Consider the following 22318-nt stretch of genomic DNA (forward strand, 5'->3'; position numbering starts at 1 on the left):
TGGCCTTTGTTAAAGCCTAAATTGACTTCTATAGCATGTTAGATTTAAGGGGGGAAAAATAGGAAGAACTAATTTATAGAACTAACACAAAATCATTAACCAAATAAATCCAATACCGACCACCAGTGTAGAGCTGCAGCTAATGCGGTTCTTATTGTCCCTCAATGTCACACAGCAGCCGCCGCCGCCGCGTACACCGCATTGGCTGGGGGCCTGCACTCCCCTCCGTCCATAATTGGCTATGACGTAAAGTCACAGCCCAGCATAATGCTTGGTATCCTCACTCCGTCCGCTACTGCTATTGGCTGCGCTGTGAGTTCCCGGCCTGTGAGTGGTGGAAACGCTGCTCCCCTCCCGGAGGCCACCATTGTGTGTGACTGTAATTGCTGCCGGTATAACGGGGAGCTGCAGGCAGGCAGGGCTCGGGCTGTGGTCGCTGTGTCCCCGGCACGGTTGGATTACCTCTCCCCAGCATGGCCTCGTTGAATCCGGGATGTGATGGGGATGAGGCCTGCGGGACCCCCGATATCGCTGAAGGGCGGTGGAGTGGCAGGAGAAAGAGACCCAAGGTGAGGGCCGGCCGGGGGTGCTCGTGTCTCCCGTCATATGGGCTGCATGTACCACACGTCATCGTCATTCCCCGGACCTTATATATTCAGGCGGCAGCAGTAAAGTCCAGACCCAGAACAATGAAGCTGCTGTGACGCACTGTACCGTACACGACGCTTATAAATAGTATTATCTCGTGACTTTTCGTGTATATCTAATGTGTGTGTGTGATCCTGATTCTACGATGCGTAGTGTGTCTGTAGGTATGATGAGTATTTATATATCGCTGGTATATTCCGATTGGGAGCTAAATACTAATAAAACAAGAAGTGGAAACATTAAATACAGAGATGCAATAGGGCCCTGCTCGCAGGTTATAAACTATAGATCATGAAATATATATATAGGAAAAGAAAAAGCCGGCACTATTACTTTTGGGGTCCATTGCATTTCTTTAAGACGCCAGAGTGCCACCTTGTTTGTCACATTATAATGACCATTACTGGGGCAACTTGTAAGCTACAAATGTAAATAATGCTACTGAACAGTTCTTTAAATGCATTTTTATAATAATGCCAAAAAGAGTATAATATATTGTCTGTAAACTTTTTTTTTTTCTGTTTTTTTTAATCTATAACTCAGCTCATGATGTCCTAGAAATATTTGTCACACAAAGGTCACCATGATAAATGCTGGATGGCAGCCCGACAACAACACTAGTTTGCAGGAGTCTATGATGTGCAAACTGGATTTGTTATAGGGAGCAGGAATGCCACCTAGAACAGCAGGTGGGTTAGGCAGGAAGACTCCCGAAATGCTGAAGCAGAGGGGGGTGCCAGAGCCCGCTGGTCATATTTTTTTTGGAAGCTTGCTGGTGGCATACCAATCCTAGAAAGGAATCGTGGAGAAGGGCAGTAATCTTAAGCCTGACAAGTCTGACATCTTTAAATTGCGGAAAAGGACTCATGCTGTGTGCGTACCAGCGATATGTCTGTGAACGACGTCGTTCACAAACATATCACGTCGGTTGTGCAGCACTACTGATAGTCGATATAGCTGCACATCGTGCTGTGTGTACGGGCGGTCAGCTGACTGCCAGTGCACTTGCTGCAGAGGCCGCCGGTGACTGACACCACAACTGTGCCTGCCCAGTTGGGACGTCAAGCCCGACTCATCAGGCTGATGATTTACTGTGTATGCACTTACCAATCGTCAGATAGTGTGGCGGATCGACCGGATGGCCTATCCGTCGTCCTAGTGTGTATGAGTGTATGTACAAGCAAGGATAATTTTATTTTACTTTATCTGACAACTTAAGAAATTGGTTTAAAATAATGCTGAGATCAGAACTGGAAGAGTGTGAAACTGGGAAGACTGCATCAGCTCCGAACTTTAGGAAGTAATGCTAATGTCGGGTAGTTTATTACTTCTGCTCCTTATTGGTGGCTGCTTGAGGCTTCTTTGCGTCCTTCGCTGCACCTTGGGGAATGATAGAGTGAAAGGCTATTAGTAATTGTAGGTAGGATCTCCAGAGGAAACAATAGTCCTAGCAAGGAGTAAGTAGTAGGGGGGGGAGTTGTAGTTAGGTGGCAGTCCTGTTCCCTAGAATAAATCCAGTTTGCAGGTGACAGATTCCAGCCAGCTAGTGTTTTGTTCTTCGGGAGGCTTGCCACCTAGCAACAGTTGGTGGGTAGACTACCACATACCGGGTGGTTGCTCTGAGAAACTCGATGTTTTGCAGACCAGTTGGTCTCTAATGCTTATTAGAGGTACAAGTCAAAGACCATTTCGCTGCTAGCATGATCGACTGCAAAGGAATGTCTTTTTGTCTGCCAGTTTTGTGGCTGCTACAGCCTGTAGGAAGTGGCTTTTGAACTGGTTTGTAGCTATCCCAGCTACTTTCATGGATGCCACAATCCATCCTCTGATAGTAGAGGTTATTGCTGGGCAAAAGGGCTTTCTAGAGGTAATGAAAAGCTGGAGTTTTGTGTTAGAGGGTGTGCGTAATATGGGGACTCTGCTGATATGTGCTGCAGCAGAGCAGATGTGCGGTCCGCCCTACTGCAATGTAGCAGCGGTCTCCAGATGGTTGTTCGCCATGGAGGTCTGGGATGGTGATCTGGGACTCTACTGCAGGGACAGCGGGTTCACCGATGTGACTGCAAAACCACAGATGTCACTGGGATAAGTCCGTGCCTCCACTTGCAATGAGAATAGACTTGTACTCCAGCTGGGACAGCAGTGGGTATCAATTGGTCTGGCCTCACTTGCACTTTGATTTCCGGTAAGCAGTCTTGGTTCAGCGCTTCAATCCTCAAAAGGAGAACACCCAGTAGTTTAAAACGTTTGTCCCAGGGCAGCGCCTTTCGGCCAACGTGGGTGGCCTTTTTCAAGAATGCTCATTGGATGGGTGTCTGAATAAATAGTAGGTATTCTCCAGGGGCGTATTAATAGAGGTGGTCGCCTGTGTCTACTTCCTGTCTGGTGCCCCCTCGTCTCTCCCCGGCGGCTGTCAGCGAACTGAAAGCAGTAGTAGACTCCATGTGCAAAACGCCGGGAAAATGGCCGCAGCTGCCATTTTCCAGGTGTTTTGTGTCGTGCTACTCCGTGGGATTTCAAAGAGGAAAGTATATAAAAAAAAAAAGTATGGGTGCAGGGTGTGCGCCGCGTCGCCCCTCCTAGACCCCTGTTAGTGTCCCAGTATGTGTCTCCTATTGGCTGGTTCTTTCTGTTTGGCAATTTCAGGATACAGGGGCATATGTATCAAGCAGTGAAAAGTGTGGAGAAGTTGCCTATAGAAACCAGTCAGCATTGAAGTACCATTTATCAAGTATAGTCTATAAAATAAAAGGTAGGAGCTGATTGGTTGCTATTGGCAACTTGTCCACTTCTCTACTCATTTTGCTGCTTGATACATAAACCCCACAGTGTCGATTGGTCAGTGAATATTTTCAACATTGATAGTGAATGGATGTCCATAATGTCAGTTAAGGAATTAGTGTATTGGATAAACAGCGGCCTTATTGTATTCAGTGAGGGAGTGTAGGGAGGATTGGTGGGGTATGGGAGAATACAGGGACGAAGAGGAATGGAAAAATGGGGAAAGAAATGTAGATTATTTAGCATAGAGAAACAGTATTATGTATATGACCCATGCTGGTCCACATAAACTTGATATCATGACTTGGTAATTAATTTTGTGCTTTTCGTATTCTTTGACCTGATGTACGGTACACTGCATTTTAGATTAACTTAAACATACTAGTGTCCTTTTTAAATGAAAACCTTCAGTATTATTTTTAACATATAAAACATACCTCATTACAATTATTTAGTATGAACTATATTTAGGTGAGCTTTGTCTTCATGTACAAATTCTTGTATCAAATTTACAATGGAAAGCTGGGTGGTGATGTCTCTTGCATATGACATCGAATTCAACTATGGGGTTATTAAATGAGGAAGTTTTAGTGTGATCCAAAAGGAATATGTGGTAACCTGTAGGAGTCTGTGTTAACAATGGTTCCGAGATGTGTATGAGGCTCCTCTGGCTGCTATAGCTAGAGCCAATAAAGATGCCAACATACAGAATAAGAGGCTAATGTTGGAGTCCGTCTCCCCAGAAGCTTGTTTTTATTTATTTTTTGCAAGATCTTCAGGAGAAGTACAGGGGGAGGAAAGCATAGGTGCGAGGCAGGTCCATCCATGGGAAGGACATCCCGTTCATTCTCCAATCTCCTTTCGTCCATATTCCGGATACAAAGAATGGAGTCTGAGCATTCATGGGTCTGGCAAAGAGGTCCATCTCTAGAGTTCCAAAGGTTTGAACTAATTTCTGAAAGACTTATGCTGGCCACACACATAGCAATATGTTACCCGATCTGGCCGATTCTGACACATTGGAAAGACAGATCGTGTAAAATATGGCCAAATCCTGAGTAAATCGTGAGACCCCACTCAAGTCCCCGCTGGTCGCACATCGCATCGTCAGATCTGCCGTGCAGTAGGGCAGATCTGACAATCTAGGAGGTGATGCACTGTGAACGTCTGACTGCAGGAGAGATCGTATGAAGATTGGACACCAAATTGTGTGCAGAGCTGTTGGGGAGAGTTTCAAGGGAAATCGTACACAAATTGTACACATCGGCTGATCGTGTGCAGATCGCCATGTGTGTGTGGCCAGCTTTAGCTTTTTCAGCGCCACTGAGTCTAGGGAGATTCTCTTGCGGGATAAGGAATCTGCTAGTTGGATTAGCTCCCCTGGAATGTAATGCTGGGTACACACTGCACGATTTGCGGAAAATCATTGACGATATCTTCAGATTGAACAGCATGTACAGTAGATCTGAAGATGTGACTGACGAACCCGCGGGAGCGCGCGTAGCCGTGCATACTGGACGATTTGAACAATTTGTCGACCCTATCTGTCGAGAAAACAACAAATCTTTTAAAAAATCATTTAGTGTGTACAGCTTATGTTGCAGTCAGAATTATGGATCTCTGAACTGCCCATCCCATACTTCAAATGCTTCTTTGCACAGGGATTTTGACTTGGTACCTCCTATTTTGTTCTATATTGCAGTTCTATTGTCGTTCTAATGCCAGTGTCTCTCTCCCCAACCATCCTTTAACTCCATACATATACAGGGGATGTATGCCTGTTTGCAGAGTGTCTTGTACGTTTTTTACCCTGCGCATGATTTGGAATAAATGTACACAAGTACGGTCGCTGCAGGATCGTACACATTTCAATTGCAACTCGTCTGCATCTGAGGAGGCGTAAGTGGGCTATAACTGGGCATTCTCATGCAAACATGTCGATGGAACTGTGGGCTATGGACATAAACGTAAATTTACTAGTTTCCAGACATTATGGGCCACATTTATCAACAAGTGATATTCTTGTTTTCACTCGTTATTAATTTAAATGGTGCTCAAACCAATCAGTTCCTAATTGTAATTATTTTAAACACATGACAGTTAGGAGCTGATTGGTTGGGGTGTAGTAGGTATTACCACCGGACACATGAAAATCCTGATCGTCCCTAAGTTAAGTATTGCTAACCTAATTCCCCCCCCTCTAACCCTAACCCTCCCTTAGGGGTGCCTAACCCTAACCTCCCCCCGGGGGTGCCTAATCCTAACCCCCCCCCTTCCCCTAGCCTAACCCTAACCTCCTGGGGGGGTGCCTAACCCTAAATACCCCCCGGGATCCCTAACCCTCAGCCCGCCCCCTGCGGCTGTCCACGCCGGGCATCACTTCGATCGGGATGCCGGGCGTCGGTCTTCCGGCATCTGGTTAATGACAGGAGTCTAGATTTAGACGCCTGTCATTAGAACGTCTGGAAGCCGGAGGTCGGGATTTAGACAGTCAGCTTCCAAACTACATCCCATTGGTTGGAACTGGTTTTGCAAATAAGACCAGGGGATACATTTGGGTGTTAATTATTATTTGTGGGTACTCCCTTCAAATGGTTGTTTTCAGGGGATATCCTGCAAATAATATTTGCTAAATATTCCCCTCTGTGGTAAACTTAATTTAATAAATTTGTCCTCCAAGAACCTGCATAGCATTGTGTTGTAATCTATTTTCATACCTAAAAATGTGATAACATTAGTTGGGGAAACTGTTTCATCCACAAATAAAAGGATTCCAAATTGTTTTGCAAATTAGTGAAAATATAAATTAACAAACTACATGTATTAAAATCCTTATAAATATATGCTAATGCCTGCAGGAGGAAAAAGATGCTTCCTGCTGGCACCTCAAATTCGATGCCTGCGTCCGAAGACTCAGGATTGGATCACCAATGATGCAATGTTTGCAGCTTCGTCCATCTGAGATCTAAGCTTTCTCAGAATGGCCTTCTCGTGCCAGCTTGCGAGGCCAGTAAATCTGTGTCAGAAGACGCAGGCAATGGCCTTGGCATGCCCATAAAATGGGGCAAATGCTCCTGTTTTCTGGAAACGCAGGCAGCGCCGTCCTGCCCCCAAATTGCAGCAGCATGTCAATAATGCTGTGGCTTGGGGCATTGTGTGAGATCTCTCGGGACACGTTCTGCACATGCACAGTCCAGCCACCATTGGAGTTGTACACAAACCATCGGATTTGTGTACAACTCTCTCAGGCCCCATTGTCAATGTCCTTATTAATGGATAGACTGTCAAGTAAAATTCAGATGAATTCATAATTTCCTGTGTGGAAACCCAATTATGTGCATTACCCAACCCCAATTGACAACTAACTTTATGAACTTACATTTTCAAACCAAACCAGCTATTTAACTGTGAAACTGAAGAAATAATACCTCAGATTTATCAGCACCAGCATCAGTATGTCGATAAGTCAGCTGCAACTGGCACATTGCATATATACTCACTAGGCTTTCTGATATTTTACACTTTTGCGAGCAAGCCTGCAATATAAAACATTCATACCTGTATTTTTAATTGTGAGAACACTTACCTCGGCCCTCATTACCAGCCTGTATTAATATTGGTTAGCTGTCTAGTAAAGGATCAAAGTTTTCTTCGACTTTGGAGTAATCAAAAAAACTGGAGCCTAACGTAGTGGCTCTCCTGCCAATTGATAACTTTTTATGTATGGTCACTTTTTCACAGATCATTTCATCATATGATGTAGAAGCCACATCCCCCAGTCATGCCCAGCTACCAGTCTCCTCTGCTCTTCATTTAATTGGCTCCAATATTCTTTCAGAGTTATGTAGAGACAGCAGAAAATAACTTCTCATGTAAACTGCTCACAAATGAGGTATGCTCACCTCCGTTCCACCTAACTTGAGGGTCCTGACAGCCGATAGCTGCATTGCTTCCTCCTTTAAACTCCTGTTTAACTTTTAGCTCCTTCACCTTCTCCCATTCAGTCTGTGTATTGTGAGTGTAATTCAGTTGTTCCTTTTCACCAATGGTTTTAAATTTCTGAAAGCCTCCACAGAGACTGAGGGGGAGATGTATGAAAGTGCTTTAGGGGATTAGTGGTATCAGCACAAGTTTTGTACTGCTGATACCACTTCTCACCCATGTATTAAAGAGGAGATGTGTGGTAAATGACAAGGGCGCTGTTCCCGTCAGCAGCGCGGATAATATCTACAAGATAGCGTGCTGACATGTTAGGCAGTATATGAACGGTCAATGGCACTGACCGTTCTGACTGCTGCAGCTATTGATTTCGACAGCTGCAGATGTCGTTGCCCCACCACCACAGCAGGGACAGCTATATCCCTGGCTGCTTGCGAGATCTCGCTCATGCCCAGCGGAGTCGGCCGGGAGGTGAGAGACAGCGCATCAGCACTAGGCTGATGCATTGTGTGCTCTGGCTGGGACCACCGGACTGGGGAGTTTTCACTCCCCCACTCCGGCAGATGAGATGTTAACCCACCTCGTTGGTACTGCTTCCTGCTTTGCATCGGTAAAGAGGTAAAGCAGGAAGACTTAAAGCTATCTGTGCCACTGTAATACATCTCCCCCCCCCCAAGTGTGGTAGCTGGTTATTGTATGCACTTTAAACTATTCAATTTCACCTGTTTTTCATGACCACTGGGTGTGTAATTTATTTCAGACTGTTCCAGTGTGGGAGAATAAGCCATGTGGTTCCTCGCGGAGTCTGGTTAGGAAAATTGGATCCCACCTGCCACTGAAACCTTGTGCTAGAGCTTGCTTTGAGGTAATGTTCTCAAACATTAGTTAGTTTGACAATATACCAGATATGATGTAGGCCAGGGATTTCTTTATTGGTTCTATTCACTGAATTTGTAATGAATCTCTTCCTTCTATGTTTACTGTGGTTTCCAGTGAAAACCATTTTTACCCTCAGGGAATGGTTATATAGACTACCAACCCTGCTGACTCATTTTACTGAAATTGAGGTTTCAAACACTAATTCAATAGCACCCCACACTTGTGTTTGATAACGAGACATAATGGGGGTCATGCACTCAAGTGGAATGTAGTCAAAATAAATGTTGACCATTATAATGTCCATATTATTGAAATATCGACATGTTCACATTATCGACTTCTGAATTGCTGACGTTCTCTATGGACCGACAGTGGAGGGTAAAGGTTATACTACAGGAGGCGCGGGTAGGGTACACACTTGCCGATGAGGGCAGTGATGGCGGGGGCAATGCTGCATTCGGCAGCATGGCCCAAGCTAACGACCTTCCCCGTCGGACCTGCATGTAGAGTCAGCGATATATAGGGTACACACTAGATATTTTGAACGATTTATCAGAATGCATCAGAATTGGCCAAATCGTTAAAATCGTCTAGTGTGTACCCAGCATAAGGAAGGGGAGGTTATGGATTAAGATTAGTCATACTCACAACCGCAGGATCCGCCAGAAGTCATCCTGACATTCGCGTCGATTTGGAAAATACAGTTGAAGCCACCAGGTGACTTATCACTAGACCACCAGGGACATTTTGTCTACATTCAGATCATGTCGACATATCGGTGGCAAAGTGGTCATTGTTTGCATGCTGCATGTCAACATTATGAATGTTAGCAAAATATACTTCACCAACCCCAATGAATGCAATCCTATTAAACTGCAGCACATTGTTTCACGCAATCCATTGTACAAGGCTTAACTGAAAGCAGTTACAGATTTTGCCATCTGCTTAATGGTTGAAAAAACAGTAGTGTACTGCTGGGTTTATTTTTGTTACAGTTGGTTGTAGGCAAAGAAATTAATATTACTCAGATGTTTTCAGGTCACAAACTAAGACGACTCGGAGAAGTACTTTGTTCTGCTGCCCTAAATGTCTTCCTCTGTCAAATGCAGTGTTTTATTTAGAATTAAAACTTAACTATTTATGGCTTGAGTTACTTTAGAAATGTTTTTCCATTGTGTAGCAGATTCTTAGATGTTTAACACCTACATTGGTGTCTTGGCACATAACTTTTACCTTCATTCTTGCGTATTAATCTTAAATTGTATTGCTACTTAAAGCTGCACTCCTACTTACCAAAATATTGATGTTTTGGTAAGTAGTAGTGATGGTCAACAGGTGGCACTGGGGCATACATACTTCCTACCAAGCCTTCATTTGTGGCTCCCAAATCCATTCTGTAATATTGCATTATTACCCTGTTATAGCTTGAAACCCTTATATTAAATGCCTGCTAATATGTTCTTACAGATAGGTATCTCTTTATTTGATTAAAGGTTTATTTTAACTTATTACTGAGGCAATGTGAACGGCCATGGCCAAAAGTTTTGAGAATGACACAAGTATTGTTTTTCACAAAGTTTGCTGCTTCAGTGTTTTTAGACCTTTTGGTCAGATGTTACTATAGTATACTGAAGTAAAATTACAAGCATTTCATAAGTGTCAAAGGCCTTTATTGACAATTACATTAAGCTTATGCATAGAGTCAATATTTGCAGTGTTGACCCTTTTTCAAGACCTGCAGTTGGCCCTGGCATGCTGTCAATCAACTTCTGGGCCACATACCCACTGGTGGCTGCCCATTCTTCCCTAATCAATGCTTGGAGATTGTCAGAATTTTGGGGTTTTTGTTTGTCCACCCGCCTCTTGAGGATTGACAACAAATTCTCAATGGGATTAAGGTCTGGAGAGTTTTCTGGCCATGGACCCAACATTTCTATGTTTTGTTCCCCAAGCCACTTCGATATCACTTTTGCCTTATGGCAATGTGCTCCATCATGCTGGAAAAAGGCATTGTTTGACACCAAACTGTTCTTGGATGGTTGGCAGAAGTTGCTCTTGGAGGATGTTTTGGTAGTATTCTTTATTTATGGCTGTGTTCTTAGGCAAAATTGTGAGTGAGCCCACTCCCTTGGCTGAGAAGCAACCCCACACATGAATGGTCTCAGGATGTATTACTGTTGGCATGACACAGGACTGATGGTAGCACTCCCCTTTCCTTCTCCGGACAAGCCAGTGATCGCGGTGAGTAACAAAATATGTGTGTCCCAGGGACCCTCCACTTTAAAAAAAAAAAATTGGGTCCTACCTGACCATTTCTGGGTCCCATCATAATTTATGCTTTAGAGCTCCCCATATGCCTCTCAGACCTCCCCTAACCCCTTACAAATGATGCCACACAGCCTTGCCCAGCCTTTACACATTATACCGACACATTAATGCCCTTTACACATTATGCCAGACAATAGTGCCCGGTCTTTACACATTATGCCGCACAGCAGTGCCTGGTCTTTTCACATTATGCCAGCAGTAATGCCCAGTCTTTTTACACATTTTGCCACACAGCCATGCCTGGTTATTAAACATTATGCCGCACATTAATGCCCAGTCTTTACACATTATGGCATGCAGTAATACCCCTTACAAGTGATGCCACACAGCCATGCCCGGCCTTTACACATAATGCCGCACATTAATGCCCTTTAGTCCCACTGTGCATTGCCCCAGTAGTAGTCCCCCTATGCATTGCCCCCAGTAGTAGTCCCCCTACACTAGTGTTCACTCTAGCTCCGGTGGCAGGCAGGGCGCCGGAGCTAGAGAGGGCAACCTTATGCACGCGCCCAAAAAGGGGGCGTGGTTATGAAAAGGGGGCGTGTCTATAAGACGCGTCCCCTTTTCGTCATACTTGGGGGCATGCCCGGCGCTTACGGACATGCCGGGCAGCCCCCAAGCGCTGCAGAAAGGGAGAATAGATGCCGGGCGCATGCGCCCGGCGTCTATTCTCCGGCGGTGACCGGGACACCGCATGTTTCTCCACCCGTGTGACACTGCGTCCTGCGGGTGAGAACGGCACCCGCAGGCTGTGAGGGCAGGGCGCTTTTTGCCCTCATCCTGGAGGGCAGGGTGCTTTTTGCCCTCCAGGATGAGGGCAGGGCGCCGCGCCCCGCTAAAACAGCCTAGCGGGAACGCTACCCTACACATTACCCCCTATGCATTGCCCCCAGTAGGTGACCCCCTATGCATTGCCCCCAGTAATGGAGCGATTGGCTCGTCGAGTCTGCCTCCTATTGGCTGCTGGACCGTGAGCCATGTTCGGCTCGCGCCCAGTGCCAAAACAACCGCCGCCGCTTCCTGGCTTCCGGGCAGCGAACTCTGCTTAGCTTTCGCCCGGAGCCAAGCTTCTCCCGCCGCCACTTTACCTCCGACGCTGGTGGAAGGGACCAGGCGGTCCCTTCACCAGGTACCCGCCGCGGTGGCTTACCCGCGTAATTGCAAACTCTGCAAGCATTTTTCCAGATGCCCCAAACAATCTGAAAAAGGATTCATCAGAGAAAATAACTTTACCCCAGTCCTCAGCAGTCCAATCACTGTACCTATTGCAGAATATCAGTTTGTTCCTGATGTTTTTTCTGGAGAGAAGTGGCTTCTTTGCTGCCCTTCTTGACACCAGGCCATCCTCCAAAAGTCTTCGTCCTATGTCATGCCAACAGTAAAGCATCCTGAGACCATTCATGTGTGTTGTTGCTTCTCAGCCAAGGGAGTGGGACCACTCACAATTTTTCCTAAGAACACAGCCATGAATAAAGAATGGTACCGAAACATCCTCCAAGAGCAACTTCTCCCAGCAATCCAAGAACAGTTTGGTGATGGACAATGCCTATTCCAGCATGATAGATATCACTTTTGCCTTATGGCAAGGTGCTCCAAGTCGCTCGGGGAACAAAACATCGAAATTTTGGGTCCATGGCCAGGAAACTCCCCAGACTTTAATCCCATTGAGAACTCGTGGTCAATCCTCAAGAGGCGGGTGGACAAACAAAAACCCCAAAATTCTGAAACCCTCCAAGCAATAATGGGCGGCCATCAGTCAGTATGTGACCCAGAATTTGATTGACCGCATGCCAGCGAATTGCAGAGGTCTTGAAAAAGAAGGGTCAACACTGCAAATTTTGCATAAGCTTAATGTAATTGTCAATAAAAGCCTTTGACACTCATGAAATGCTTGTAATTTTACTTCAGTATACCATCGTAACATCTGACAAAAAGGTCTAAAAACACAGAAACCGTAAACTTTGTGAAAACCAATACTTGTATCATTCTCAAAACTTTTGGCCATGGCTGTAATGTGCTGCCTTTTGAAAGTTATGTGAATTGCATCAGGTTGCCTGTCCCTACCCTAGTAGTCGAGTAGTAGGTTGCCTTTGTTAGTTTTGTTGTACAGGACTGGAAATTAATTTTGCTAACCAACATGTTGTGTGATTTGGAGGAAAGATTACAGCTTGTGATTTGTGCTCCAACACTACCCAGCATCCTGTTTGAGCCAGGCTGTAAGAAATTGAGGAGTTTTTGGAAAATGGGTGCATGGAGCAACTCCCAACTCTGATAATGGACAGCTTCTTAACTTTAACTCTTGCAATTTAGTTTTCTCATCATATGTTAATTTTCTTTGTTTTTCTTTTCTGTCTTGAAGGCTCTACCCAGTTCTGATTTATATTTCACTGATGCCCCAATGGTCCCCTCACTAGCTGATATCAAGTGGATTGCCGCAGACGATGACGAAACATATGCAAGAGTCAGGTATTTATTTATGGCCTACTTCTTACTGAGCATCTGGTAAATAAATGTAGCTAACCAAATTTAGATGGCACCTTAATTTGAAGTGTAATGCAGAATACAACATATTGGTTCATGCACATATCTCTGCCCTTGTTTACAACATGCATAAATATATATAATTAATACTGCAGTGCTTTGTTTGTAATGTCTTGTACCCAATTCATAGTAATATAACTTTATTTAGTGATCTCTTTGTTTTGGAGTGCGATTTTACTTGTATTCATGTTTACTGTACATATTCTGTTTTACTGTATAATGATGAAATAAATCCATTAACATGTATATATTTGTCATAATGTTGACTGCTAGGAGGAAAATAATATAAATAATGTTGGGGATGTGTTTACAGTAAATAATAGTAGATAGATATGACTAGGGGGCCCAAAACCAGTATATTGGTTAGGACCCTGTATGGTCCTAATCTGGCTCTAGTTCAACGTCATTGGCATTAATATTTGTCACACTACATAGCTTCGATATTATACTGTGCAGACAAAGGTGACATGCGCGGTGCATTGTAAATACCTCCCACTTCTGCACTGCTGAAAAGTATACAATTTGGGTTATACTATAAGAATCACTTTCCCTAAATGCAGCTTGGTTGAACTGATCAGTGTATTCGTGTTGCTTATGACGGCAGTGCAGCCAGCTAGAGGTTACCACTTGCGTGCCTTATTTGGTGATAATAGTGTATTGCATGTGAAATGACAAACTCCCACAATTCATGTATTTTGTTAAACTATGCATATTAGAAACATTACAAAATTTAAGTTGACACGTATGGTGTGCGAATACTTTTTCCAGGCCTGTCTGCATGTGCATATTTGGTAATCACAGACCCTCCTTCTGTATGATACCCAATTTTAAAGCACAGCAGAAAGTTATAGGTGCTATATGAATGTCCATTTATGTATTTTTCATTTTGTTGTATAATCAGTTCAGACAAAAACATTGATATGTGAGGATTGTCTAGTATTAATCCCTTTTTATTTTGCTTCCTCTCTCTGTATTAGGAGTGACACAAGACCATTGAAACATAAATGGAGACCAAGTCCTCTTTTAGTTATGCAGAGAAATTCCTCTGTTCCTAATTTAAAAATGAAAGAAGAAAAAATGTTTTGTTTAAAGAAATCAGGCATGTCCTTAAACAGGTCTACAGACCTGCAAGATGAGCTGAGTCTTCTGAGAAGTCAAATCGCTAGAATAGTTGCTGTAGACACAGGTATGGTATGGACCTACAGGTGCTACTGTTTTACTTTCAAAGCCAATAACTATATCGTATTCGTCTATTTTTTAACGGTAGATTTACAAAAGCTATTGAAACAGACAAGTGGAGTTGTTGTCCATAGCAACCAATCAGATTATATGTCTATCATTTTCTAGAATTCAATAGAGAATGATAGCTACAATCTGATTGGTTACTATGGGCAACACCTCCACTTTTCTTTTGTGAAGCTTCAGTAAATGTTCTCCTCAAGCCTCATTTGTGCACATGGTCAAAATACACAATTTTTCCATCCATGTTTCTTTAGAGCAATGTACGTCTGATTTACTTACATCTCTGCATCAGGTCCATAAATGCCACAGACTAAACCAGGGGACTGCAATTATTTATTTCTGTGCCCCCCACCTTCGCTGACTGTCCATAAATGCTGATATATCTTAATTTTTACTATATTTTTTACAACCTATGGCCATTGTCAAGACTTTTGCGATTACTTGCATATACTTTTTTTTTTTTATTCTGATTTGAATTTGCCACAAGCAACTTTTGTTATCTGAAAAATACAAAAGGGGAAAGAGACTCTTGGTGGGGACATACTTTAAAAGAGCGACTTCAGTGATCTAAATTTGAAATAACGTGATATGGGATAAATGAAAACTTTGCTTTTATTAGGCTTTTGTAAAAGAGCAAATAATACATATTAAAGCAAGTAGCTTGTCTGGTAAAGGCTACTATGTGAGGAAATATATAGTTGTCAGCATAGTGCTTTATAAGCAGGTGAAGGAACCTACTATTTTAGATAGCTCAAAAAGCTATTGCCAAATGGGTATAGCTAAAAAGACGTGCCAGCTAAATATATTTTTATGCTTCCATCTGCTTGAACCAATTGTTCTGTCAAATTCTCAAGCATCATAGTTACTGTATCTGCTCATCTTATTCAGCGTATACTCGTATAACATAATATTTTACAATTGAAGCTACCACAATGGGGCATATTCAACTAGGTGCGAAAAAGTCCCAGACTTTTCGCCGTCATCGCTGCTTTTCTATGCGGAAAAGTATCGCGCACGTCCCCGCTTATCCCCGTATTCAATTACAAATCGACGAAAATGGCACCCGGCGAAACGCAAACAGGCGAAAAGTGCTGTCCGATTTGGGGAAATCGGCCTGACACCCCCCAAAGATGCACTAACATTGGGTATCAATGTAGTTGCCCCCGAATAGCCCTGCTGAAGCTATTTGGGGTCCTAAAGGGTCTCATTAGCTGCTAATTGGCGTCTTTGCACAAGTAGTGAAGAATAGCATTTAGGAGGTTTTTTTGGTGAAAATAACTAGTCCTAGTAAATTTGGGGTACATGAAAATGGGAGCAAGCTGGTTAAAAAAAGCAAAAGTGAGGTTTTTTAAAAAAAATAAAAATAAAAAAAAAATGCTCTTTCAGCAAGCAACTGCAATCCAAAAAAAATCCACCCCCATACTTGTAGACACCCCCAAAGTCTATTTTGCTAGTTTTTAAGTTTGTACCCCTACTTTGAACTTTTTCGCCCCCTTTTTCAAAGTCCATTTTTTGGGTGTTCTTTAAAAAAACTTTTAGGAGTTTTTTTGATGCAGTTTACCTTTAGGGACCTGTCCTACGGGTGCAGGGTGGTTTCCACACCTTTGCACCCCAAAACCGCAATTCTGCACTTTTTTTCGACTGCTATTGTTAGGCAAAACTTTTCCATCGGGTTCAAGGCATTGAGTTTCCACAGCAGCGAAAAGTCGCCACAATTGAATACGGGGATAAGTTTCGCAGGCGAAATGACCTAATTGAATGCGGCCCAATATCTGATACAATGCTTAAAGTTATTTGGTGCAGACATTCGATGTAAGGCCAAACATAAGTAAACTCACAATGACAATGGCTAATTATTCGGGAGGTATTCCAATAAAATCAGAATATAATCAGTGATTAATGGTAATATCTGTACCAGTCAAAGGGGTCAATCCAATTACATACGATGTAGTCGTGGGTGCGATTCATGGCAACAATGGGCGTGCTTGATGGAAGCTCGAATTTGCATAAAAGTGCTAGCAGCCGCATGGGGCTCCGAGCAAAACTTTACAAATTCGTGCTCTGAGTGGACCGTGAAGGGTGCGAGATGCCATGCCGTTACCGGCGTTTTAAGACTGTTGCAACTGACACCCTTAGCGTGCAATTGGATCGATCCCATAGCATTGTGAGTATCAGATGAAAATGTGCAGATATTGTAGAATCACTTATAATGTTATAGGCAGGTTAGCAAAACCATTTGATTAATGGACCAGTAATTGCTTTTTGTTTGTGAGTGAGCCGCACCGATCGGTGTAGTGTATCAGTATTTTCTTTAAATTTGAGTCTTATTTGCACCGCAGACCAGCGAAACACCATTCAGCCTGTACCAGAGAAAACCTTAATAGCACAGGAATTGGTCTTAAATATATACAAAGTCGCAGATGAAGTACAATGAAACTTGGCATGAGAAAAATCTCGCAGCCACTGCATCGTAGCACTTCATATACATATACAGATTCAGGCTCATTTGCACACTGATGCAGGTGTCGCATATCAAATTAAATCAGTGCAGACTCCTTAAGCGACTAAGGCACATAGTCAAGCAAAAAAGATGCTTGACGCAAGACAAGTCACGCGGGACCTGGTGTGCCGAGAAAGGCTTGTTTGGTGCAACTGTGCTATTAGTGTATGAAGGCACATCTGTATATACTACTATGAATGTGGCAATTACATTGACAGGTGCCTCAAAGTATTTTTATACCAGGGACTGACTTCACCTTGTTTGTTTCTTCCAGCATCACCAAGTTCAACAGATCCTCTACCTGGAAATGTGGACCAAAATGCATTGTTTCCTGACTTTGCTCCCTCTTTCCAATCAACCACCTCATTTGTAATTAGTGACATTACTGAAGAGGATGAGCTGGATGTCTCTGAATACTCATCTGCTTCTATAATGGAGTCTTCCTTTAGTCACCAGAGACAAATAGAGGCCACCATGTCTGATGATGAAGATTCCCTCTGCCTCTCAAAGTCCAACAGTTTTGCCGATATGATGGGAATATTGAAGGATATTCACAAGATGAAAGTTAACAGAGATTGGTAATATAGAACTCATTTATTTACATTACACATGTGCACGACCATAAATTGCCTTAATTCCACCAGTGTAGGATCTGGTTTATTTTGTTTTCCTTTATCTTTTATACTCTTCTAGCATGTCTGCGTGTAAGCCATTTTCAGAGGTAGGCCCACCTCCTAGCCAGATGGAGCATTAGAACGTGTACCACACAACTTCAAGCTGCACTTCTATCTAGGAAACTATATGCAGCCTAACTGTACAGGATTAACAAATCACACCATCTTTACATGGTGGATGATGGTGTGAACAGGAAGACCAATCGCAAGGCACAATCTTTAGATTTTGGCTTGCACTTGCACTTGCACCCTCTCAATTGCTTCCACCCTAGATGGGATGGGTGAGAATTTGCCCCATTCTGCAATAACTGAAAGGATCCTGGGAAATAATATTTTCCTATACTAACAGGCAGCAGCAAGTGTCTATCCACATTTATGTTTGATTCCTGTCTCTTCTCATCACTTACCTGTCAACAGATGTTGCAGAAACGTCTTTGTTTCTCTGCATGATAGCTGTACATTGTGCTAGACATCAAGTACGCATACAGCTCCATATTAAAGATCGCTGCAAGGGAATCCTATATGAGGGATTTTACTAGATGAGGTGAAACACCGGAAGCTTTAAGTATAGAAAAGTCTTGTGTAATCCTGCCTGACTACGGAACTTTAATAGTGTCTGACACACTGGGACTGAATCAGAGGCGCATGCAGTTGTGGCTGCTGCTTTTTGCGTGGCTGAGTCTTTATGTCCATGCTGCAACTAGTCTTCAGACGCATCATCTGTCGCACCATCAAAGCTTGCACCGTCCTTGTGGCCGGTGCAATTCCTGAACTCTGCATTCTGTGTCTGTGCTGCTCCAGAATTTAAGTCTCCCCTTCTCTTTTGAATGATAGTGTTACATAATGTCTGGAAACCCCATTATAACATCTGAATGTTAGAGGTGCACACAGCTTATTTGAAAGCCAATAAGTGTTCATAGCTACAGCTTTCTTCAAAGCCAATAAGTGCCCACAGCTACATTAATGTATTCCATTAAATTGGGTAAAGTAGCAAGTAATTACTAGCAGAAATATTGTATTTTAATAATCCGTATAAACCAATATATATGCCCTATTGATGCATGTGGTAGGGCATACTATTTAAGCTGTAATAAGGCCTTGAATGTTAGGGGATTCCTGGAAGTTACAACACAATAATAAGTTGTATATCGATAGAATAACAGGGATATTAAAGAGAGGTCCACACTGAACAAGAAGTAGTGACTTTGCACAGCCTTTGTTTTACATATTTCCTACTTCACTATTTTTTTATTTCACTGTAATTCCACTTGCATTTAGTGGTTATTAATAGGAATAATTGTTTTGTTTTATATGTTTAAATAAACAAGATTGTTGTGCACCTTGCTATGAGACTAGTTTCTCCATATTGTCTTGTTATCTCTAGGAAGAGTGTGTGTGTGTGTGTGTGTGTGTGTGTGTGTGATGTATATTTAGGGTTTTTTATCTTGGGTTCACAAAATGTATTGTCAGTTTAACCTTAAAAGAGCAAAACTAATATCTGGACTGGTCATACAGGTGTAATATACCATCTTTAGTAAAATAAATGTTACATTTCTTTTCACATGAAAATTATTAACTGAAAGTAGTGTTTGTTTTTGAGTCTTTAATGCCTAATCTTTTTCAGGTCTAACAGAAACCAGTGTTTACAAAAAGAAGATGATCCTATCAATCTTATTTCAGAGGTTCTGAGGCAAAAGTTTGCACTTTGTGATCAAGATGACAAAAAGAACATTTAACCATGTTTATTCAAACTGATTTTCTTCATGTAAAGGTCACTTATTTTGTTATAAAAGGACGAGGTCCACACATTTTTATTTTTAGTTGTGTGTTTTTATCACATGTATGCCTATTTGATATGAATGTAAGGATACCCAGTTTCTGCTTTTGAGGGTCTGTTAACCCAGAAACTGAATTCCTGCACAGTGTTAGATCTCTATATAATGCTACTTTAGGTCAGCTCTTGGAAATATGGTTGCTAAATATCAGTAAACTTCTACCTTGCTAAAATTCAAATGAACTGCTGAGATATCTAGTTCTGATTCTTCCCATGTTGTTTTCTTCTCTATTTATTGTCACTGTTTTCTTAGAATATATAATTGACATTACAACCAGGGGGAAAAAAACCTTCTAAACTTCTATTCACTGCTGTCTCTAGTCATTTCTTATAATGCTTGCCCCCCAGCTGGCTTTATCTATGACGTTGTGGATTGACACCTACCAAATCCCATGGAGACCAGTGCTGCTTTTCTTGTCCCACACCAAGGTGCGTCTGTTGTAGGCTGTACAACTTCTAATAGTGGCTTTATGCTTCCTGTAGAACTGCTCATAATGGTAAATTCATTACATAGAGGAATGTAAGAAAATGAGCATCTATATGTTTACTGAAGCATTTTTATTGCAAACAAATCACAAAATCTTTAACGCTTCGCACAAGTTCAATTTGCTTAACAACGGAATCATTGCTGTGGTGAAACACTGTAGGAAGAGGCAATGCTCCTGTATGTTTCATCCAGAGATGAAGTATAATAAGTTGATGGAAGCATTTCTATAGATGACTGGAGCAACAAATGAAAATTAAGTATCTATATCAGGGTATTTTAAATATGCAGCCCTACAGCTGCTGTGGAACTATACATGCCCTAATAGTAAAACTGTGGCAAGGCATGCTGGGATGTGTAGTTCCACAGCAGCTGGAGGTCTGCATGTTGAATACCCCTGATTTATATCCATACCACTTGCTGTGCAGATAATTATGATGAGCCAGTACATTTTATTTCTTAGTTTAGTGGAATTTTGCTGTCTTCCTCTGGTGATATGGTTATGTCCCTGCAGAGTTCTTTTTGACTCATAATGAACAGTTGTCACTATGGAGAAGTCTTGTATGTATTTGTATGGGTTCTTTTTTTTTTTTTCTTTTGTTCTTGAAATAAAAATGGAGCAACTGTTACATTTATAAAAGCAAATGTGTACTTCAAAGGATTTTTTTTAAATTCTAAAAATAATGAAAACATTGCAATGTATTTCATTTGAAATACTTAATTGCAATTTAAATAAAAATTCTGGGGTTCGTATCGCAGAACAAAGTGGAATTTGTTCTTTCATCTGTCCATGATGTACTGTAGCATGTGGTTTACTCGTGTGAAAGCTAATTCCAGGAAATACTATTCTAAAGCTGTCTTCATGCACACCCCTTCACTAACCTCTCTAATAACCTGTTGCAGACTCCCAACTGTATGTTTAAAAAAAAAAAAAAATCTAAATGTTATTGAGGATGGGAATCACTACAAAATGTAAACTTAAAAATTCTGTTTTGCATTTACTTAAAAATCCTTTATTGGATTCTTTCAAACAGCTCTGTTCTTGCACAAAAGTTTCTCCACTTCTGTAAATGTTTTACAATCCTCATGTGGCAGTTGCACCTGGTCATGACACACCTTTTTCTTGTGTGCTTCTTTTGTGTCTTCAAGCAGTTTTTATTTTAGAATAGAGTCTCCTAAACTAGTAAAACTGCCAAGGACTTGCTTGCATGGCTGCAGTGTCAGAATTGTGGAGAGTAGGGCAGGGAAGTTTTCACTGTATATGGGTACCTGACAAATATTGGATGTTCTGGGTCAGTGTGCTGTTGTCTACCAGTTCGTGTTCAAGAGCTTGTATTTAAAATAAATAAATAAAACCAGGTGTGTAGGTCTATTAATAGGCTAATACAATTAGCACAGTTAATTTAACATTTATGAAATAGGGTGGTAGCCTCGTTCTTTAAAGTCTGGGTCTATTAAATTAGAGCTCCTTTTTCTTGCTAAATTAAATGACCTTGGTAACGGCCGTTAAGACACAGAGGGCCTGATTCAGAGATTTTCATTCATCCAAGGGTGAACTATCATCTTCGATGGTTAGGGTCTGTGCCTGTGCAGGACCCGTCCTGGCCATGTGCAGAACGGGTCATGCGATCTCGCTCGCAGACCCCCAGGCCGCAGTATGATTGACATGCTGTGGCGTTTGGGGGTAGGAGCTGGGGGCATGCTTGGTAGTTGTTCCCATAAACGATTGCCTCTTGCGTTGCAGGAGGGATGAGGCCAGGGTCTGCGTAAGGCAGATGCAAATTCCTGGCCTCTTGCTTGACCAGGTATCTGCCAGGCTGCAGGAATTCTGACCAAAGAAGCAACCATCGCGACTATCTGTTGCGATGGTGATCCCAGCCTGCAATGACTGTCTCCTGGCAGGTGTGGGTGGAAAAAAAATGCTGCAAAGTAAGAATGCTTTAAAAAATAGAAGTGTTAATAGTTTATTTTTATCAATTAACAAAATGCAAAGTGAATGAACAGAAGAGACATTTAAATTGAATCAATATTTGGTGTGACCACCCTTTCAGATATTATATTATTATTATAGTATACTGAAGTAAAATTACAAGCATTTCATAAGTGTCAAAGGCTTTTATTGACCATTACGTTGAGTCAATATTTGCAGTGTTGACCCTTCTTTTTCAAGACCTCTGCAATTCGCCCTGGCATGCTGTCAATCAACTTCTGGACCACATACTGACTGATGGCCGCCCATTCTTGCCTAATCAATGCTTGGAGTTTGTCACAATTTGTGGGTTTTTGTTTGTCCACCTGCCTCTTGAGGATTGACCACAAGTTCTCAATGGGATTAAGACCTCGGCAGAGTTTTCTGGCCATGGATACAAAATGTTGGTTTTGTTCCCCGAGCCACTTTGCATAAACTTAATGTACTTGTCAATAAAAGCCTTTGACACTTATGAAGTGCTTGTAATGTTACTCCAGTA

General features: G+C 42.2%; 1 protein-coding gene across 1 annotated transcript; it reads left to right on the top strand.

The window, feature by feature from the left end:
* Positions 1 to 267: 267 nt before the first annotated feature.
* Positions 268 to 22291, top strand: MTFR1L (mitochondrial fission regulator 1 like). Its single transcript, XM_088462554.1, has 6 exons — positions 268 to 569; positions 8129 to 8233; positions 12935 to 13041; positions 14094 to 14302; positions 17133 to 17436; positions 19157 to 22291. The coding sequence occupies exons 1-6, from the start codon at positions 474 to 476 to the stop codon at positions 19266 to 19268; spliced, it is 933 nt and encodes a 310-aa protein (XP_088318680.1). The 5' UTR covers positions 268 to 473; the 3' UTR covers positions 19269 to 22291.
* The last annotated feature ends 27 nt before the right edge of the window (positions 22292 to 22318 follow it).

This window comes from Taudactylus pleione, unplaced genomic scaffold, assembly GCF_031769625.1.
Source record: "Taudactylus pleione unplaced genomic scaffold, aTauple2 ptg000007l, whole genome shotgun sequence".
Lineage (NCBI taxonomy): Eukaryota > Metazoa > Chordata > Amphibia > Anura > Myobatrachidae > Taudactylus > Taudactylus pleione.

Bases quoted from the DNA above. Each gene is read 5' to 3' on its own strand.
- MTFR1L (XM_088462554.1), top strand. From the start codon at position 474: ATGGCCTCGTTGAATCCGGGATGTGATGGGGATGAGGCCTGCGGGACC. The intron at 8,234-12,934 runs GTAATGTTCTCA...TCTGTCTTGAAG, and splicing joins GTGCTAGAGCTTGCTTTGAG to GCTCTACCCAGTTCTGATTT. The intron at 17,437-19,156 runs GTAATATAGAAC...AATCTTTTTCAG, and splicing joins ATGAAAGTTAACAGAGATTG to GTCTAACAGAAACCAGTGTT.